Consider the following 17,508-nt stretch of genomic DNA (forward strand, 5'->3'; position numbering starts at 1 on the left):
TCAGAAAGAATTTATGCAGAAGCAAATCCTGACCATTTTTTTTGAAAATTCACAATCCAGGGGCTTATAACAATACCTTTATATTTATTCTGTTTATTTTTTAAATATAAAATTAGATTCAGTAAAACAGTTTTGCCAAACTTAAATTTCTTCTGGAATTGGAGAATTGTTGTTGTTTTGTTTTTTTTCCAAAATACCAAAATATACTTTCTGCTCATATAAAAAGAATTATGTACTTGCTGACTGAACCTGTTACCTTAATACACTACTATATTGCTAGATCTTTAATAAAAACAAAAATTATTTTTTCACTAATCTAAAACATAAAATGAAGTAAAACTTTTACTTTATCTAGTAGCTTGATTGCAAGATCTTCTATAAACATCTTGTGGGAAATATTTGATCCATCCAATAAACAAAGGAATTTGATAGCGCAAACTCTCACATAATGGTCATCTCTGTTAGTACTGGAAAACATATATATTAGATAATACTCAATGTATCTTGAAAGTCCAATAAACAAATGAAACTTTTATCAAAATCACTTTCAAACCAAATCAAAACAAAATAAAACAAAGTTTTAGCTTCTGATAAGGATAAGGATAAAAAGTAATATATTTTAATATAAAGTCAATTCAAGTTTACTATATCTTTAAATTAATAATAAAATAATAAAAAGACCAAAAACTCTCATGAAACAAACTTTATTAAAAGCCTCATATTTAATGAAATGAATGTTGATTACTTAACATTGAAGATAAAAAAAAAAATCACATTTTTTTTCAATTGGAGAAACTCTTCAGAAAATATGAATGGATCACCACAAATCTATCTTGACACTTTTTCTTATTCAACACTCATACTCTATTGTTCTTCACATAATAAGGAAAGCACATCTGATACCATAGCCAAATAATAAAATCTTATAAAAGCAGAATGTAGATGTAAGATAACATGTATGTATGTGATGATCACAAATACTTCTTTTTTCAGGTAACAATTAGAATAAATAAATATAAAGTATCAGAATGACTGGAGTTTTTCTATATTAAAAAATATAAGGTACATCTGAAAAAGGGAGTCTCTATTCTTGGACTCCTTTGTATTTGAAAAACTAGGAAAAGCAGAGCTAAATATAAACCATCTTAACAAAAATGATCAGCAATTAATTTAATGAATTTCCACATCTCTCTTACTGTTCTAACATGAATGAGAATATCATTTTAAGTTAATTGGATATTTTTACACATGCTACAGTAGAAACCACAAGGACTCTAAACTTTTTTTTTGAGTCATGGATCTAGCAGTCAAGTAAAACCTATAGAATCCTTCTCAGAAAAAAAGCTGTTTGGTTTGGTTTTTAATTTCTAATTGAAGGAAATTCTAAAATTCAGTTTTATATAAGTGAATAATAACAATATTACTACTCTCTTTTAGGGAACAAAATAAATTTGAAAAAATCATGTAAAAAAAGACGAGTCAGAAATTTAAGAGACTAATTAGTCATAAAATGTGAAAAACATTATAATGAAAATTTTCACAAGCCTGAATTTACAGAATAGATAAGTGAAATCGGGTAAAATCAAAATAAAAACTTTTAAAATGTTTCACAGTAATTGTTTTGTTTGATATGATAATTAGTTAGCTATGACATCTGTAAATTTTTGTTACAAAGAAAATCTAAAGGATATATCATTTTAGTATATTCTACAGGGGTCAAAAATCTGTAGTCAATCTTTTTTGTTTTTTCATTTGGGACTTTTAGTGCAAAGGTTATAGTACTGAATTTTTACATAATAGCACCAAGAAAAAGTTTTCAAAAATAGCACATTAAAATGTGTTTTTTGAAAGCTAGTTTAAACAACATTGTTCTTTATAGGTAACCAATGCTTAATAAATGTAAATTGAATATAATCTTATTACTTTCTAACTAGTAAATATTTCCCCATTTAACAAAGATATCTTTTTATAATAATAAACAATTTCCCATTTATGTAAAGACAAGGAAAAATGTTAAACATATTTACTTTTCTGTGACAATATTTGCTGCACATTCACATCCAAGATTTTCTATGAAGGCTTGTACATCCTGTATAAGCCTTAACCAAAAAGAAAAAAAAAAAGACAAAAGATTAAAGTACAAAATAATTCCAAATCTAACAGTTTTTATTTTTCTTAATAGCTTCAAAACAAAGAAAGTAATGTAAAGTAGTTGGCACATATAATCCCACCCACTTAAATATTTAATATAAATGATAGTATGAAAACATGTGTCTTTTTACCTCTGATCTCGCCTAAATACAGTTCCAAAAATGCAGCCCTCAATAATAAGTTCAATATAATCTCTAGCACTTGAGAATGGATCCTGGGACAGAGTCATATCATTGGATGTAGGAACTATCCAAGATTGACAGCAATAACTTATTAATACATTGAAGACCCCAGTCTTTGTTGTGGACATTTCAATTATCTTATATATGATCTAGAATGAAAAGAAAATGGAAGTCAATTTACTTACTTGCATTTTTACTTTCAGAGAAATCGGTGATTCTATAAACTACTATTACATAAACAACCTCTAAGTTAACTCTTTAATATAAATTGAAATATAACCAATATCAACTCTATAAATAAATCTACTCATTACCTAAAGATAATTAAAAAAAAAAATTAAAAAATCAGAGCACTAACAAAATTACTTCAGTTCCTTAATTTTGGAGTGTTTTTTTTTTAAAGTAGTGATAATCACCTAGAAATCACCAAAGAAAAATTCCCTCCCCAAAACAGGAAAAAAAAAAGAATAAATAATCTCATAAATAGAAAATGCAATGGCTTACTCAGGTTTAGATTTCCTTTTTAATCATATAAAGCCCATTATACTATGCTGGTTAGTTATTTTTCTTACATTCACATCTTTGAAGATAATATAATAAATGCTTTAAGAAAAAATTTACCTCCTTTATTTTTGAGTATGATTGGCCCTTGATTCTGGCAGCAACAGTAAGAACTCTGATATCAAAGACAAACTGGACAAAAGCTTTTAAATTAGACCAGAATATCAGTTGCGTGTTGCTCAAAGAATATATAATTTTCCAAGCCGTATCAAAAGACTCAATGCATAGTGATTCAGAGGAACAAAGAAGCTAGAGAGAGAGAGAGAGATCACTTAATTTCACATTTTTTTAATAACTATTCCTATTAAATTCACATGTCTTATCACTTACCTTAGGAACCAATATTTTCATGCAATGAAATACTGGTAAAACCTGATCAGAAGGAAGAATATTAAGAGCTTCTAATGCAGATTGCAAAATGACTACTGGCTTTGGAAGAACTTGCAGAAAGGGTTCCAGCATCTCATCCTTTGTGGTTGGCATAAGAATATAATATTTATTTAATAGGAAAGAGAGGCAGAGCCACTGATCATGAATATACTGGGCAACTACTCTCCCCCATCCCTGGGAAGAGGATGATTCTTCAAATAAACTGTAAAAAAAAAATACTATTATTAGCTATACTTATTTATGACAAAATTTATTTTCTTTGCATATACAGTACAATGTCTTATAGAGACAAATTTAAACATCATTACCATCAATTTCCCCTCGCTATAAGAGAATTATCGAAACTGAAGAAACTCATTTATCATCAATTAACAGAAAGAAAATCTGCTAATACCATTGCAGTCTAAAACAAATACAATTACACATACTCAAACCAAAATGACAAACAGGACTGGGTAAAATAAGTATCTAATTCAGTTACTGAGATGTACAAACCTGTTTTGTTCTTCAGTAAGTGGCTTTCTTACTATCTGGTTGAGGTGAAAAGATGAAATAAATTTTTCCAAACTTTCAACATCTAAGGAATCAAGATGCAGATCTGACTTTTGAGCAAGCATCCCACAGACCACTGCCAAACACTCCATACTAACCACTTTCTGAATCTGTTCATTAAGTTTTGGTTCCTGACAAAGAAAAAAACATATATTTTAACACAATCTATTTTATCTTTAAGTCAATAATTAATCAATTTTTCTTTAATTTTTATTCACTTCTACTTCTACTCTCTGGAGAAAAGCAAAAGATATGTGTCACTTTTCTTGACTACAGAAAACAACTCTGATAAATGTGCCCTGTATTGTATAAAACAATGCATAGTGCCTTAACCACATTGCCCCAAATCATTTAACAAGTATTACAATTAGGAATAAAATCCTATTCTCTGCCATGAGTAATTTAGGTCAATTTTATTTAATAGTATTAGCTAACATATATATAGTGTCTAAAGGTTTGCAAAACACTTAAAATATTGTCTTATTTAATCCACATCAAGATTCTCACAAGTTATTAAGTTAAATGACTTGCTCAAGGTTATACAGCTATTAAGGATTTGAAATGAGATCTGGTACTCTGCCTCTTATGCTGCCCATTTCACATCTCTACACTATATCCAAATGTATGCACTTGTTGTCTAACACTCTTAAGCTTCCAACATGTTTATAAGAAACTCTTTTACTTCTGTCCACTCTTATTCATATTCTCTATCAATTGTGATTCTTGTACTTTCCCTCTAAAATTATTTTCCAGCTAACTGTATACTTTGTGCTATATATGTGTGTCTATTCTATGTGTCTATATATGTGTTTCTATTCTATGTCCCTAGTTATTTTTATTGTGTGTACAGTGACTTAAATGTTTTCTCCTACACTATAAAGTAAGCTCCTTAAGGGAAGGGACTGTGTTTTTGTCTTGTTACTCTCAGTGCATTATACAATACCTGGTGTTTAGTAGGTAATTGTTTAAGCATTTAATAAATGCTTGCTGACTGACTTGTATATATCATTATGAATTATAATCTGTAATCTAGAAGTTTGGATTCATTTTAGGAAGCATTGGTCATGGAAGCATGTGACAGTCCTGAAAAGAGAGGCAGAAGGAAGTATTACTAGGAAGACTCAAATGTCTCATAAGTTGCCAATTGTTCATATCTATGATACCACCTGAAGGTAATGTTTTTAAAATTTCCTCTATCCCAAAGGGGGAACACAAAATAACTGACATCCATAAAACAAAATAATTTTTTTGAAACAATATAAATTTTTAAATTAACATGTTTTCCCATATCATCAAAATATATGGAACACTGGAAAGAATGCCACATTTGGAGACACAAAACTCAGGTTCAATTCCCAGGTTGTGCCACTTAGTACCTATATAATCTTAAGTCACTTAAAGATTTCTCTGAATCTCAGTTTTATCATCTATAAAATGAGAAGGTTTAGACAAGATGAGATTCAAGGTCTTTTTTCAATCTCTTCCTATGATTCTTTGATCTTACTGGTCTACAGAAGTCCAAGGATAAATGGATCCAAATAAGTAACTGAGGATTCAAAGAAGATGCTTGAAGCAAAACATACATAAGGTCTTGGTGACACTGTTCCTGAATGAAAATTCTGGATAAATTAGAACAATGTCTTTATTACAGTTTTGGAGTTGTTTACAGGACTTTCACATCTGCTGTCATTTCATCATTACTATAGGCCTGGGAAGTCAGCCTAAAAGCACTGTCCTCATTTGACATGTAAAAAATAAGTACAATGAAGTTTTGTTCCTACTAATGATTATAATAGTAGCAAGTAGCATTTACCTAGCAATTTAAGGTTTGTATAGCATTTTACAATTATTTTATCAGTTAATCATCACAACAACTCTGGGAAAAAAGTGTTATTTTTCCCGTTTTACAGATGAGGAAACTGAGGCATATAAAGATTAAGTGACTTGCCCAGGTCACATAGCTAGTCCTAGGCAGGCTTCGAATTCCCGACTTCCTGACTCCAAGTTTTAGGTTCTATATCTTATGAAACTTAGCTCATTCTACCTAGATGTGAACCTAGGAATTACTACACATCCTCAATTCTCCTTTTAACTCAGTCATGCTCTTTTTCACAAGACTACATTCTTGTGCCATTATAAGGTAGGGTCACAGGTTATAGATTTAGAGATAGAAGAGACTTTCAAAGTCAAATAGTCCAATCTTTCTTTTATACAGTTAGAGAAACTGATGCCTACCAAAATGGAAGCAGTCCGTTACAAGTGATCTGTAATTTCAATCTTACCATTTTATAATCATACCTCAGTTTTTTTTCTAAATTTTCCTAAAGCACGTCAGATTACATCACTATTCTACTTAATAACCTTCATTGGGCTCCCTATTTTCTCTAAGATCAAAACCAAACTCTTCCATTTATCTCTTAAGAGTCTTTCACAAAGGTAGCTCCAACCCACCTTTCCAACGGTAACATACTTTATTTATACTTCATCCAAATGGATTTTTTTGTTGTTCTTCTCACACAACACTATAGCTTACATTTTGGTGTCTTTTAATTAAGCTGTCCTCCATCTCTGGAATGGACTGACTACCACTTCCTAAAATTCCTTGTGTCTTTAAAAATTCAGCTGACATACCACTTTCTTACATGAAGCCTTTTCTGATTCTTCCAAGTACTAGTGCCCTTTTTCACAACAGAAAATTTATATTGTATTTAATATATCTTTTTTTTGGCTTATTTACATACATGTATTCTTCAAATGAATGAGATCAAAGACTTTCATTTTTATATCTTTAGTAGTTAGCACATTGCCTCAAACATAGGTATTGCTTAATAAATGCTTACTGATGAATTGATTACTGAAGTTAGATCAAATATTCTTTGTTAGCTACAATAGATTCACCCAAAAAATTACACTGTTAGAAAAATTACCTTTTCACTACTCATGTCTTGTAGGTGCAGAATGGATGCATTTTTTAAAACAGAAATGAATTTCCAAATGGAGTTATTGTTTTTCCACCCAATTTTCCCATGTAAATTCACAAGTGCAGATAATGTTGTTAAGTATAAGTGACAACGTTCTAGATCTGAAACCTAAGACAAATAAAAGATATGTATAATTGTTATTAAAATATCTCTAAGAAAAAATTACAATTAAAAATCAAGATTCAATGATCCTTCACAAATGGATTACAAATCAAAAACCAGGAATCATAACCAAAGATGAAATTTTTCATTTTTACAAATATACAAAATATACTCACAAACAAATGGATAATTGGGGAAGCATGAAAGAGTCAATCTAGCAAAAGAGTTGGATAGCCAGCATCACACAAGTTCTTATATGTAAAAAGACTTCTTTTACTTCCTTTTAGCAGATTTATTCAAGAGAAAAAATGTTACAATATTTGAATTAAACAACTCAACTGTTAAGCTATTCCATTAAATACTTACAGTACTCAATTCACTGGAAGTTAACCTTCTAACAATAAACTCAAAAATACTTTCTGTAGCAGATATGACAGAATTCTGAAGAAGAATTAGTACACCATCTGTACCAAAAGAAAAAGTGCATTTTTTCAGAAATGTCAGAAATACAACTCAAAAATATTACAAGCAAGAAAAAAAATATTTATCAAGCATCTACCATGGACCAAGTACTGTACTAAAATACTAGGCATTTAAAAAAAAAAAATAATAAAAAAGGCCAAGTTCTCAGGATGTCCACAGTCTAATAGTGGAGAGACAATACACAAAAAAACTATATACAAACAAGATATATATATATGATGAATTGGAAAAAGCATTAGAGAGCACCAAGTAAAAGGAGGAGCGCCTTCTGCAGAAGGCAGGACTTTAGATGTGATCTCAAAATTTACAAAAACTAATACCAGGCACATCATTTTGTATAAAAACAATAATAGTTCATAATGAACCTTCAGTGTGAAAAAGTCACAAGCTAATAGATAGAGGGAAACAATTTCTTTAATAAAAGAATATTAATTGATTGTCCCTACTCATCACTCAAATCATGAAAGGAAAGGAAATATGACATTAATTTCTTCCTCATTTTCTTGTCTAGATGACATTCAATTTTTAAATATTCTGTGCATGTTAATTGTCATAAAATGCAAGATAAATTGCTTGGGTCAGGTTCCAATGTCAGATGACTAAAAGAGGTAAATACTGAAACTGAGAACACAAGTAAGAATAATCTAAGAAAGCAAAGAGATACATACCACAAATTCTTAGCATAAAATATGCAAAAAAAAAAAAAAGATGCATAAAACAAATTCATTCTGCCAGATTCAATAACAGACTGAGGAGATTAGTGAGGTAAATGGTTCCAAGTAGTAAAACCATTACTTCAACTAGAGGATGCCATGTTATTTTTATGTTTAGCATTGAGAGAATTAGAGTAGTTGTTATGCTTTCTCTCAAAACAGTAAACGTGTTGTCTAAAAATTGGAGTATTTTCTAATAGAAAAAACTCTGACAAAGTGTTTTTGTTGAATTTGCCTCACTGATATGCTCTTCTTACATCACTAAACTGTTCAATGATGCTTTCCTTACAACAAGAACATAACCATGCCTTCTAATGAAGTTGAATTAAGCAAAATCAATCAACCCATTGGCCATGTGTAACAGCATATGGCCCATTCTATAGCTCTATTCCACAACTTGTCTAATGAGGCAGGGGAGTTGCTTCAATATGCTGAAGGCCCTCTTCACTGCACTGATCAGAATTCTGAACCTTTCTGGTGTTATTTTTCTTCACATTACAGTGTCTAGCATGCAAACTGCTATCTTGTCCTATTTACTTCACTATGCTTCCCAAATTTCTCTGAATTATTCACATTCATTTCTTATAGAACAATAACATTCCAGTCTACTCATATGTCATTTGTTCAGCCATTCCCCAATCAATGAGCACCCATTTTCCTGAGCTCTTTACTTCTACAAGTACTGCTATAAATATTTAACAAGATTTCTTATTACACAGAATGGATATACAAATCAGGTATAGTCAGGTCCTAAAATATATTGTATATGGCAAAAATAAGAATACATTTAACATGGATATAGGTGTTTTTCCCCAAAGTACTAACATTATAAAGAGGTTTAATATTATACCTGTCCCAAATCCAAGAGACAAGTCGCCAATAAAATAAGTGACCTCAAGTAACTAATGTTACTTGCAAGGATAGACAGTAAGTAAAACAGAGATTCTTATACAAGGAAACAGATTTTACCTCAGTTAATTATTATGACTTGGTGAAAGAAATATGGCTCTAATAAGTATAAATCTTATTCAAAAGAAATGAGACAGGTAAAAGTAGCAGAGGTGGAAAATGCCCAGCATAGCATATTAAGAAAGATATAGATACAGAAAAGAGGAGGGGGAAAATGATGAAAAGAATTTGGGTAACTGTCAACAAATACCACAACAGAAGTTTCATAAAATTATACTAATGAATACTAAAACAAATTACCATAAGATTATACTACAGTTCATCAGGACAAAAAGAAAATGTCAGAGTTCGGTAACTTCAATTATCTGGATATTTGCTGTCAAAAACAGACAGATACAGGCTTGACATAAGCAAAGAATATATAAAAAGCAACAATAAAATAATTACTTTGGAAAAGTAACCATATCAAAAGATATGAACAGAAAATTTCCAGATGAAGAAATTGAAACTATTTCTAGTCATATGAAAAGATGCTCTGAACCATTACTGATCAGAGAAATGCAAATTAAGACAACTCTGAGATACCACTACATACCTCTCAGATTGGCTAAGATTACAGGAAAAGATAATGACAAATGTTGGAGGGGATATGGGAAAACTAGGCCACTGATGCACTGTTGGTGGAATTGTGAACAGATCCAACCATTCTGGAGAGCAATTTGGAACTATGCTCAAAAAGTTATCAAACTGTGCCTACCCTTTGACCCAGCAATGTTTCTACTGGGATTATATCCCAAAGAGATCTTAAAGGAGGGAATGGGACCCACATGTACAAAAATGTTTGTGACAGCCCTTCTTGTAGTGGCAAGAAACTGGAAACTGAGTGGATGCCCATCAATTGGAGAATGGCTGAATAAATTATGGGATATGAATATTATGGAATATTATTGTTGTGTAAGAAACAACCAGCAGGATGATTCCAGAGAGTTAGTAAAACAATGATCAGAGAAGAATCTTACAATCTCTGAACCCTGGAGACTACAGTGATGAGTTCTGCTGAAGAATAGTTTGCCTGTTTCTATTGCATGTTTTCTTTGTATCTCTTTAATAATAAGCTATTTTTATTATTAAATGATTATTTTCCTCACTCACAATACTGGCTGGGAAAGTCAGTCTCATGACCATCTCATTTCATTACTCCAAGAAAAGTAATTTCTCCACTATTTATGAACAAGGTAAATACCTTTAAAAGTGCATGTATTTAATGTTCAAATCTTATCTATAAACTTTGTATATAATTTATCATTATAATCTATTATATAGTAGATAGAGAACTGAATTATAATCACTGTCACTACCTCTTCTACAGACCATATCTGTTTAAATTTATATCAAATTTATATACACATATATATAAATTTATATACAAAAACATTACCTGGATATAATTTGTTTTGAATAACGCCTAGCACCATCTCATAAAAAAAAAATAGATATTGTTTAACAATTTTGTAAATGATAATGATAATTCAATTATTTGGAAAAGAAATTATAGTTCTCTAAAGTTTTTTACTAGCTATTTTTTTTTCACTAGCTAAAAAATGCAATGTGGCAGAAAACCTGGATTCAAATTGTATCTCAGACACCTAGTAACTGTGTGACCCTGAAACAACTTTGTAATTCATTTTTTCCAAAAATGCCATTTATGTTCCAGGATTCCTCTTGCTCCCTTCACCTAGTCTCAACTCTGTCAATGGGACAAGGGACCCTGATAAGGGAACTCTCCTCTTATCTTAGCCATCCCACCATTCCTGGATATTCTCAACCCTGCCTCTACTTTACGGACATCTTCCCCATCAGAATGTAAACTCTAGGAGGGCAGAACTATTCTATTTGTTTCTGAATCACCCACACTTAGCAGAGTGCACAACACAGCAAATGCTTCACAAATGATTCTTTCCTTTGTTTCCTTCTCTGTTTTCCCCATCTAGGCATTTAGAACTTAACTATTTGGTTATAGATGTATTTCCCCACACTGTAATACATGATGTAATACAGATAGATATATTTTCCCCACTCAAATACTAAAATATTTAAAGATAACATTTTTAATTTCCTTTTATTCCTTAAATACAAATGATAAACAGCCAAGTATAAAACTAACAATATATCACTTACCATCTTGTGTTAGGGAACCTTTCAATGAACAAGTCTGTAATAACTTCAGTAACAACTGTAAGCATTTGTCAGTTTTCAGCAAGGGTATGTAAGCATTTGTGCCAAGCTTCATGAGGACATCCATAAGAGGATGCAAGAAAGCCTTTAATTCATTCTGTGTTTTCTTCTTTTCACTATACATTTTTTAAAAAATCACAAAACAAATGTTTCAAGCTAAGACAAATTCCATTCAATCTATAACTTAGGGAACTACACCTCCCTAAAATTGCTAAATATTAATCTATGTTACAAATTAGCCTCAGAATTTAGTTTATGAGTATGTTCTTCATACCTTAGCATACTTTGGTCTTCTACTTGACCATTTTAATCATACTTTCTCCTATGAGTTTAATAATATTCACTTTAGAAGGAAAGTATAGTTAAGTATATCTTATACTCACTTCCACATAAGTATAAAATACAAAAGAAACCCTAAAGTTAATTTTCTTTGAAAAAAAGTTTCAAATTTGTTATTGTTTTCCTAAAACCTTTTGTGAGATAGAATGTTGATAAAATAAATCAGATATATTAAACAAAATCTGAGAACAGAGCAGCTTAAAAACATATACTTCTTTATTTCTCAAATATGCCTATGACCAATAATAATCATAAAAATTTTAATTTACATTGCATTTCAAAGTTTACAAAACACTTTAGTCAAAATGACACCATGGATCAAGAATATATTAAATGTTTTTTTTTTAAACTTAAACTACTTTTAGCCCCCCCCAAAAAAATATTTAGCTAATATGGAGTTCTATATCACAGACTATCAGATTAAATCTGCTACTTGCTTCTGTATAATCTATATGCTAACAATGATTTTTACATTCTAAAATATAAGCTTATTTTTATATTTTTAAATGTTTTCTTTTCTTTAATGTAAAAAAAAACATTTTTTAACTCTTGGCCTGGTATGGCCCACAGGCCACAATTTCCCAGTTCCTGATTTATAATGTCACCAAGAAAAAATACTTTGCAATTTCAGAGCAATATAATTTGATCTGTTCATATTTTCTACAACACATATAAAGTATAAGATATTCCCTTCTATTTGTGTAAGGGTCAAAAAATTTTAAAAATACAAAATTTTTCAGGAGGGGAAAATTTTAGCTGTGTTATTAGTTAACTTTGGGGATTTGGAGGTATACAAAGTATGAGTTTTTAAGCCCTTATTAAACAAAATCTATTGTTTTGGTACCCAGTTTTTCTTCTTCCATAAAGTGACTAATTTGCTAGTCCTTCAAAATCACTTTGATTATTTTTGAACATTTTCTTAACAGGCAGACCAAGATGCTAGTCACCCCACTCATGATGCCATCAGTAAACCTAATGAGTAAACCCCTGTATCCAATCATCTGAATGGAACCACAGATCTGATTAACTTTCTTTTTAAAGCAACACACTTACCTATATTTATTTTTCATTTCCTCCACATCTGCAGCAAGCAGGATCATCACAGCAACAAGTTTAGCTTCATGCCAATCAGGCATAAAGCAATTTCCTCCTGCTTAAACAAAATTTAGAGTTTGTAAGGCCTTAGAATCAAGTTCATATGTGAATCATTTAATTATTATTCAGTTCTTTGACTAACTTACTGACATGAAATATAACCAATTTTCATAAACAGTAAATATCATAGTCGTAGGTAATACTAAAGTGAAACTAGAAAAAAATTAAAGATAATTAAAATTAAACATAGCAGAATCTCCATTTTTTAAAAGAATCTGAATAAATTATTCCCTAAATATACCAAATACATTTAAGACTAAAAATGGTCAGCGTGTAATTCAATTATAAAAATTTCATACCACTTACTCCAGTTATGTACAGCACTTAGTCCAAGCACAAGAAAGATAGCCCCTGTCCTCAGAGTTAATTAAACATTATATAATTAGCACAACAATTCTGGGAAATAATTTGGAATTAACTGCAATTGTCTACAAGCAGTCTCTTCCATTAGACTGTGAACTCCTTAAGGCCAGGAACTGGTTTTTTTGTTGTTGGCGGGTTTTTGTTTTTTTTTTTTTTTTTGGGGGGGGGTCTTTGAGAGGGGAGGGAAAGAAAGGACAGACTTTTCTTTGTACTTCCAGAACTTAAAACAAAGCCTGGCACATGGCAGACGCATAATAAATGCTATTTGATTATAAGAAATGATGAGCATAATGAATAAAAGTAAGCAAGGAAAGAATTACATGAATAAACATAAAATGAAGTAAGCAAAGCCAGAAAAATAATATGCATTACAATAATGTAAATGAAAAGAATCACTAGAAAACAACAAAAAATATTTTGAAAATAAAGAACAATTATGACCCCAAAAGAGAGATGTGAAGATAATTCCTTCACTCTTTGTATAAAGCTTTATGGGTCTATAAATATAGCACATTGAATATAGTGTCAGATTTTATTTTTGATGTATTGATTTTTTTTCCCCCTTTTATTCTTTTCCTCTTTTTTCGTTAAAAAAAAATTATTTGTTATAAGGAATAGCTCTCTGGGAATAGAAGAGAGAAGATACAGGGGAAAATCTAGATGGTATAAAAACAAGTATCAATAAAAACTGATTTAAAAAATTTGGTAATGATGAAACATTAGGTTGGAAGAATGGTTCTGAATGTGAACAATTCACAAAGGTATTCTCAAAAGGAAAAGAAGTACTTTATTTTGTGAAAAGCATACAGGCTAACCAAAGGTCTAGCAGGGGCTGAGGGTGAAAAAACACTACTTAAAAGTCAGAGGCAGGAAGGTAGTGAGTTAGCAAAGGCAGAGTCTAGAGAGTTAAGAAGTTATTGAGGGTCATAGGGGAGCGTGAACTCAAATCTGCATTATATGGTTCCTGCTCAGGAGGAGGGAAAGTCTCTCAACCATAGGGTTCTTGATACTAAAGAGTACTCATTGTTTGGGTCCAGGTACAAGAGAGCAGCTCCAGACATCTAGAAGGACAGCTTAGCAGAATGAAGTTATTAGGCTCAAGTCCCTTTCTTTCCCACCCATTCTCCAAAGTTACGCCACACCCCCAAAAGCTACCTTTCTAAGGTGACAAGTGGCCTGTGGCTTCTTGAAAAGTACCGGGGTCTCTGCTACAGCACTCTCAAGGGCTGTACCACACCAGTATATTTTCTAGGAATCTACTGTACTGTTTTCAAGATACTGAGCTAATCAAAATCAAAGAGTATTAAGACATAATACTAAACCTCAAGACACTTACATTCTAGCTTACAGTAAAAAGTAGGTGAATAACCAAATACAGTCCATTGCATATAGTAAGCATTTAATCAAACAGCAATTTCATTGTCATTTCTCAGATCCCTTCTGGAGAGGGCAGATACCAGGGAAGTTTTCATGGAGAGGGTAGCATTTGAGCTGATAATGGATAGGTAAAACTTAAGTAAAGCCTGGTAAACAAGAAATGACTTAAGTATGGAGAGAAGAAATATAAAACATGTTCAGCAAATAATGCAGTGATCTGGAATAGAAATACATGAAAGAGGGGGCATGGTTTAGGAAAAGGAATATTAGATTTGGAAGTCAGATCTGGATGAGTCTTAGCTCCAGGATTTACTTTACTATCCATTTATGTGAAATTTAATAATGTATATAAATTATGGTACAAGAGGGACTGATAAAAATGATGAAAGGGGTACAAAATATATTGCATTAGTTAAAAGTATAGGTCTTTAGCACATCAAATGGTTCAATATCAGAAGCAGATATGATTTCATTAATGGAAATAATATTAAATAAAAGGCATTACCATCTGCCTTGCTAGAACCACTATTAAGACAAACTCCTAAAGGGTAAAGGTCATCTCACTTTTCTTTATGCATCTCCAATATTTAGAACATTGTTAAGTATTCATTTTTTTTCATTTTTTTTTCAATCATTCATTGGATTTAGGTTCTAACTTTATGTAAGTATTTAATATTCCAATCTGTTTCTTCATCTATAAAGCATAGGAGTCAAAACTAGATATCAAAGTTCCCCTAAAGTTCTGAATACTATTTCTCCACTTTAGGTCTGAATAAAGGAAATTCATAAAGGAGGAAGAATAGTTATTAGTCCCATCCCTTAAAAACATGAGTGTTCCAATTATTTTAGAGACTAAACAAGTCTAAAATCAATATTTTGGCTAGCAGTTTTTTAAACAGACTGCAGAAATACTAAATTATTAAACATTTGATAATGTTTCGCAAAGATAAAGAATAATAAAGAATAACTGTGAAACAAAAAATCCAAATTCTAAAACTTTTGGAAGGGAAGAGGTATGGAATAAATAGAAGTTCCAAAACATTATAAAAAGGATTTTAACTCTGAGAGACATTATTCAAAAATGTACAATATCTAATTACAGAATCCTAATAACTGGGTTTATAGCTGTCATAAGATATACTTCAATGTTAATTGATTTCTTTGGATTATTAATCCCTTTTCAAGTAGGTACAATGTAATCTTTGATCAAAATATTTTGTCTACTATGCTGACTACATTTAGTACAAAATAGGCTACTCAAAAGTAATTATACTTAATTAATCCAAGCTCAGATAAAACTATATCTATTCATTTCCAGAGTATTTTTTGTTTGATTGAAGACAGATGTCAAAGACATTCTTTGACTTTATTTGTAGAATCCAAGAAAAGGATCTTCAAAAATAGCATCTATTTTGATCTATGTAGCAGGAACTCCCACATAAATTTTCTAAAATTTTGTGATTAACTGACTTCAAGAACAATTTTGGAAAAAGATATGTTCCTCATAACTGAATTTGTTATGAACTTTTTCAAACAGAGTTGCATGTAATACAATTTATATTTGGGGGGGGAAGTGTACAATAAATTCATAATAGAATAATAAGAGATATCAAGCATCTGGTGTTTAAAAAAAAAAAGGTCTGTTACTTACTGCAGACACAGACACGTTCTTAACTTACAGTTTCTCTGCAATGGCCGCTTTGAGAAATCAGAACAAAAGTTATTTTAGATGCAGCAATTAGCATGGTGATGCTTTAGCTTGATGAATTTATCAATCCAAAATCAACTTTAGAATAGTATATCTTTTCATTCTCAAAACCTCAATCTAACTCTGCTCTAGGCTGTATAACCTACATTTAATTTTTGTATTCCCAAGTTTTGCAAGAATTTTTGGTCAAAAGCATTCAAATTCTGGTTCAAGTTTAGTTGTCAATATAGAACAGGGACTGGGGCTGTGATTTCATTTGTATGGGGAATTAACAAATGAAAAAATGTCCTCTACAAATGGCAAGTCGACATCTTTCCAACAACTTAACAGTGTTAATTAGAGCTTAGACCACCTAGGAGAGATCAGATCCCTATGTTAACCCAATCAGGACTGTCATATTGAGACTTCCTAGCTCTTAAGTCCAGCTCTCAATTTATCATCCCACACTGCCTCTCAGTTCTTACACATGGTATTTGTTCTCTTTTCTTTCAAACTAGCAAGAGTTTAAATTATTAAAGCTGATTTCCATTAGTGACTGTTTACACATCAAGATATCAACTCCTGAAATTTTTAAGGAACAAATTTTGTTTCTAAAAATAATCTTATATATTAACTTTACATATTTAATTAAATTTGAAAATGTATGGTACACATTACAAGCACACTATAAATTTAAGCTGTTTAAACTATGTTAAATAGAACATATATTAAAATCCATTTATTTTAAGTGTAAGGAAAATAATCTAACAGATGCACAGAACTTAACACCCAGAATATTGTACAAATATTCCAGCAAGAAAGAAAGCATGATACTTTTCATAAAGGATAATCATATGTAAGCAGAAACCCTTTAATTGGCAATATCAATATTTGAAACTATAATATGGTCTGTGACAGTGCAGGCAAATAAATACAAGAGGTGAGAAATCAAAATGTAAAATTCATGCAAATTATAACTTATTCTTGATACTAATGAAGTAATTCTCTTAATGAAAGAATACCTTATTTAAAACAAATAAAATAGCCTTGAAAACAGAAAAGCAAATAGAATCCATAGAATCTTGAAAGATGGAAGAAATCCTAAAAAACACTTTAAAAATCGACTCCTCACGTTGTGCATGAATTCCCTCTCTCTTAACCTGAGATCCTCAGATGTGTAGATAGATTTCAGAAGACTTGTAAACTTTGAGTGGGATAAAAAATTATTTTCACTAAAATTTGTTTTCTTTGTAATCTTATATATATTTTATTCTATTCATTAAAAAAAAAAAAAAACATGATTCTGAGAAGAAGGAATGCACAGACTT

General features: G+C 30.8%; 1 protein-coding gene across 1 annotated transcript in view; it reads right to left on the bottom strand.

The window, feature by feature from the left end:
* TARBP1 (TAR (HIV-1) RNA binding protein 1) overlaps positions 1-17,508 on the bottom strand; it is a 72,100-nt gene that overhangs the window by 31,094 nt on the left and 23,498 nt on the right. The window contains exons 11-20 of the mRNA XM_023502062.2: positions 12,652-12,751; positions 11,203-11,375; positions 7,286-7,383; positions 6,764-6,925; positions 3,780-3,967; positions 3,225-3,486; positions 2,955-3,143; positions 2,283-2,482; positions 2,028-2,099; positions 347-467 (exon numbers count right to left, since the gene is read on the bottom strand). Of these exons, the coding sequence (XP_023357830.2) occupies positions 347-467; positions 2,028-2,099; positions 2,283-2,482; positions 2,955-3,143; positions 3,225-3,486; positions 3,780-3,967; positions 6,764-6,925; positions 7,286-7,383; positions 11,203-11,375; positions 12,652-12,751 (1,565 nt within the window). The remainder of the gene's footprint in view (positions 1-346; positions 468-2,027; positions 2,100-2,282; positions 2,483-2,954; positions 3,144-3,224; positions 3,487-3,779; positions 3,968-6,763; positions 6,926-7,285; positions 7,384-11,202; positions 11,376-12,651; positions 12,752-17,508) is intronic.

This window comes from Sarcophilus harrisii, chromosome 4, assembly GCF_902635505.1.
Source record: "Sarcophilus harrisii chromosome 4, mSarHar1.11, whole genome shotgun sequence".
Lineage (NCBI taxonomy): Eukaryota > Metazoa > Chordata > Mammalia > Dasyuromorphia > Dasyuridae > Sarcophilus > Sarcophilus harrisii.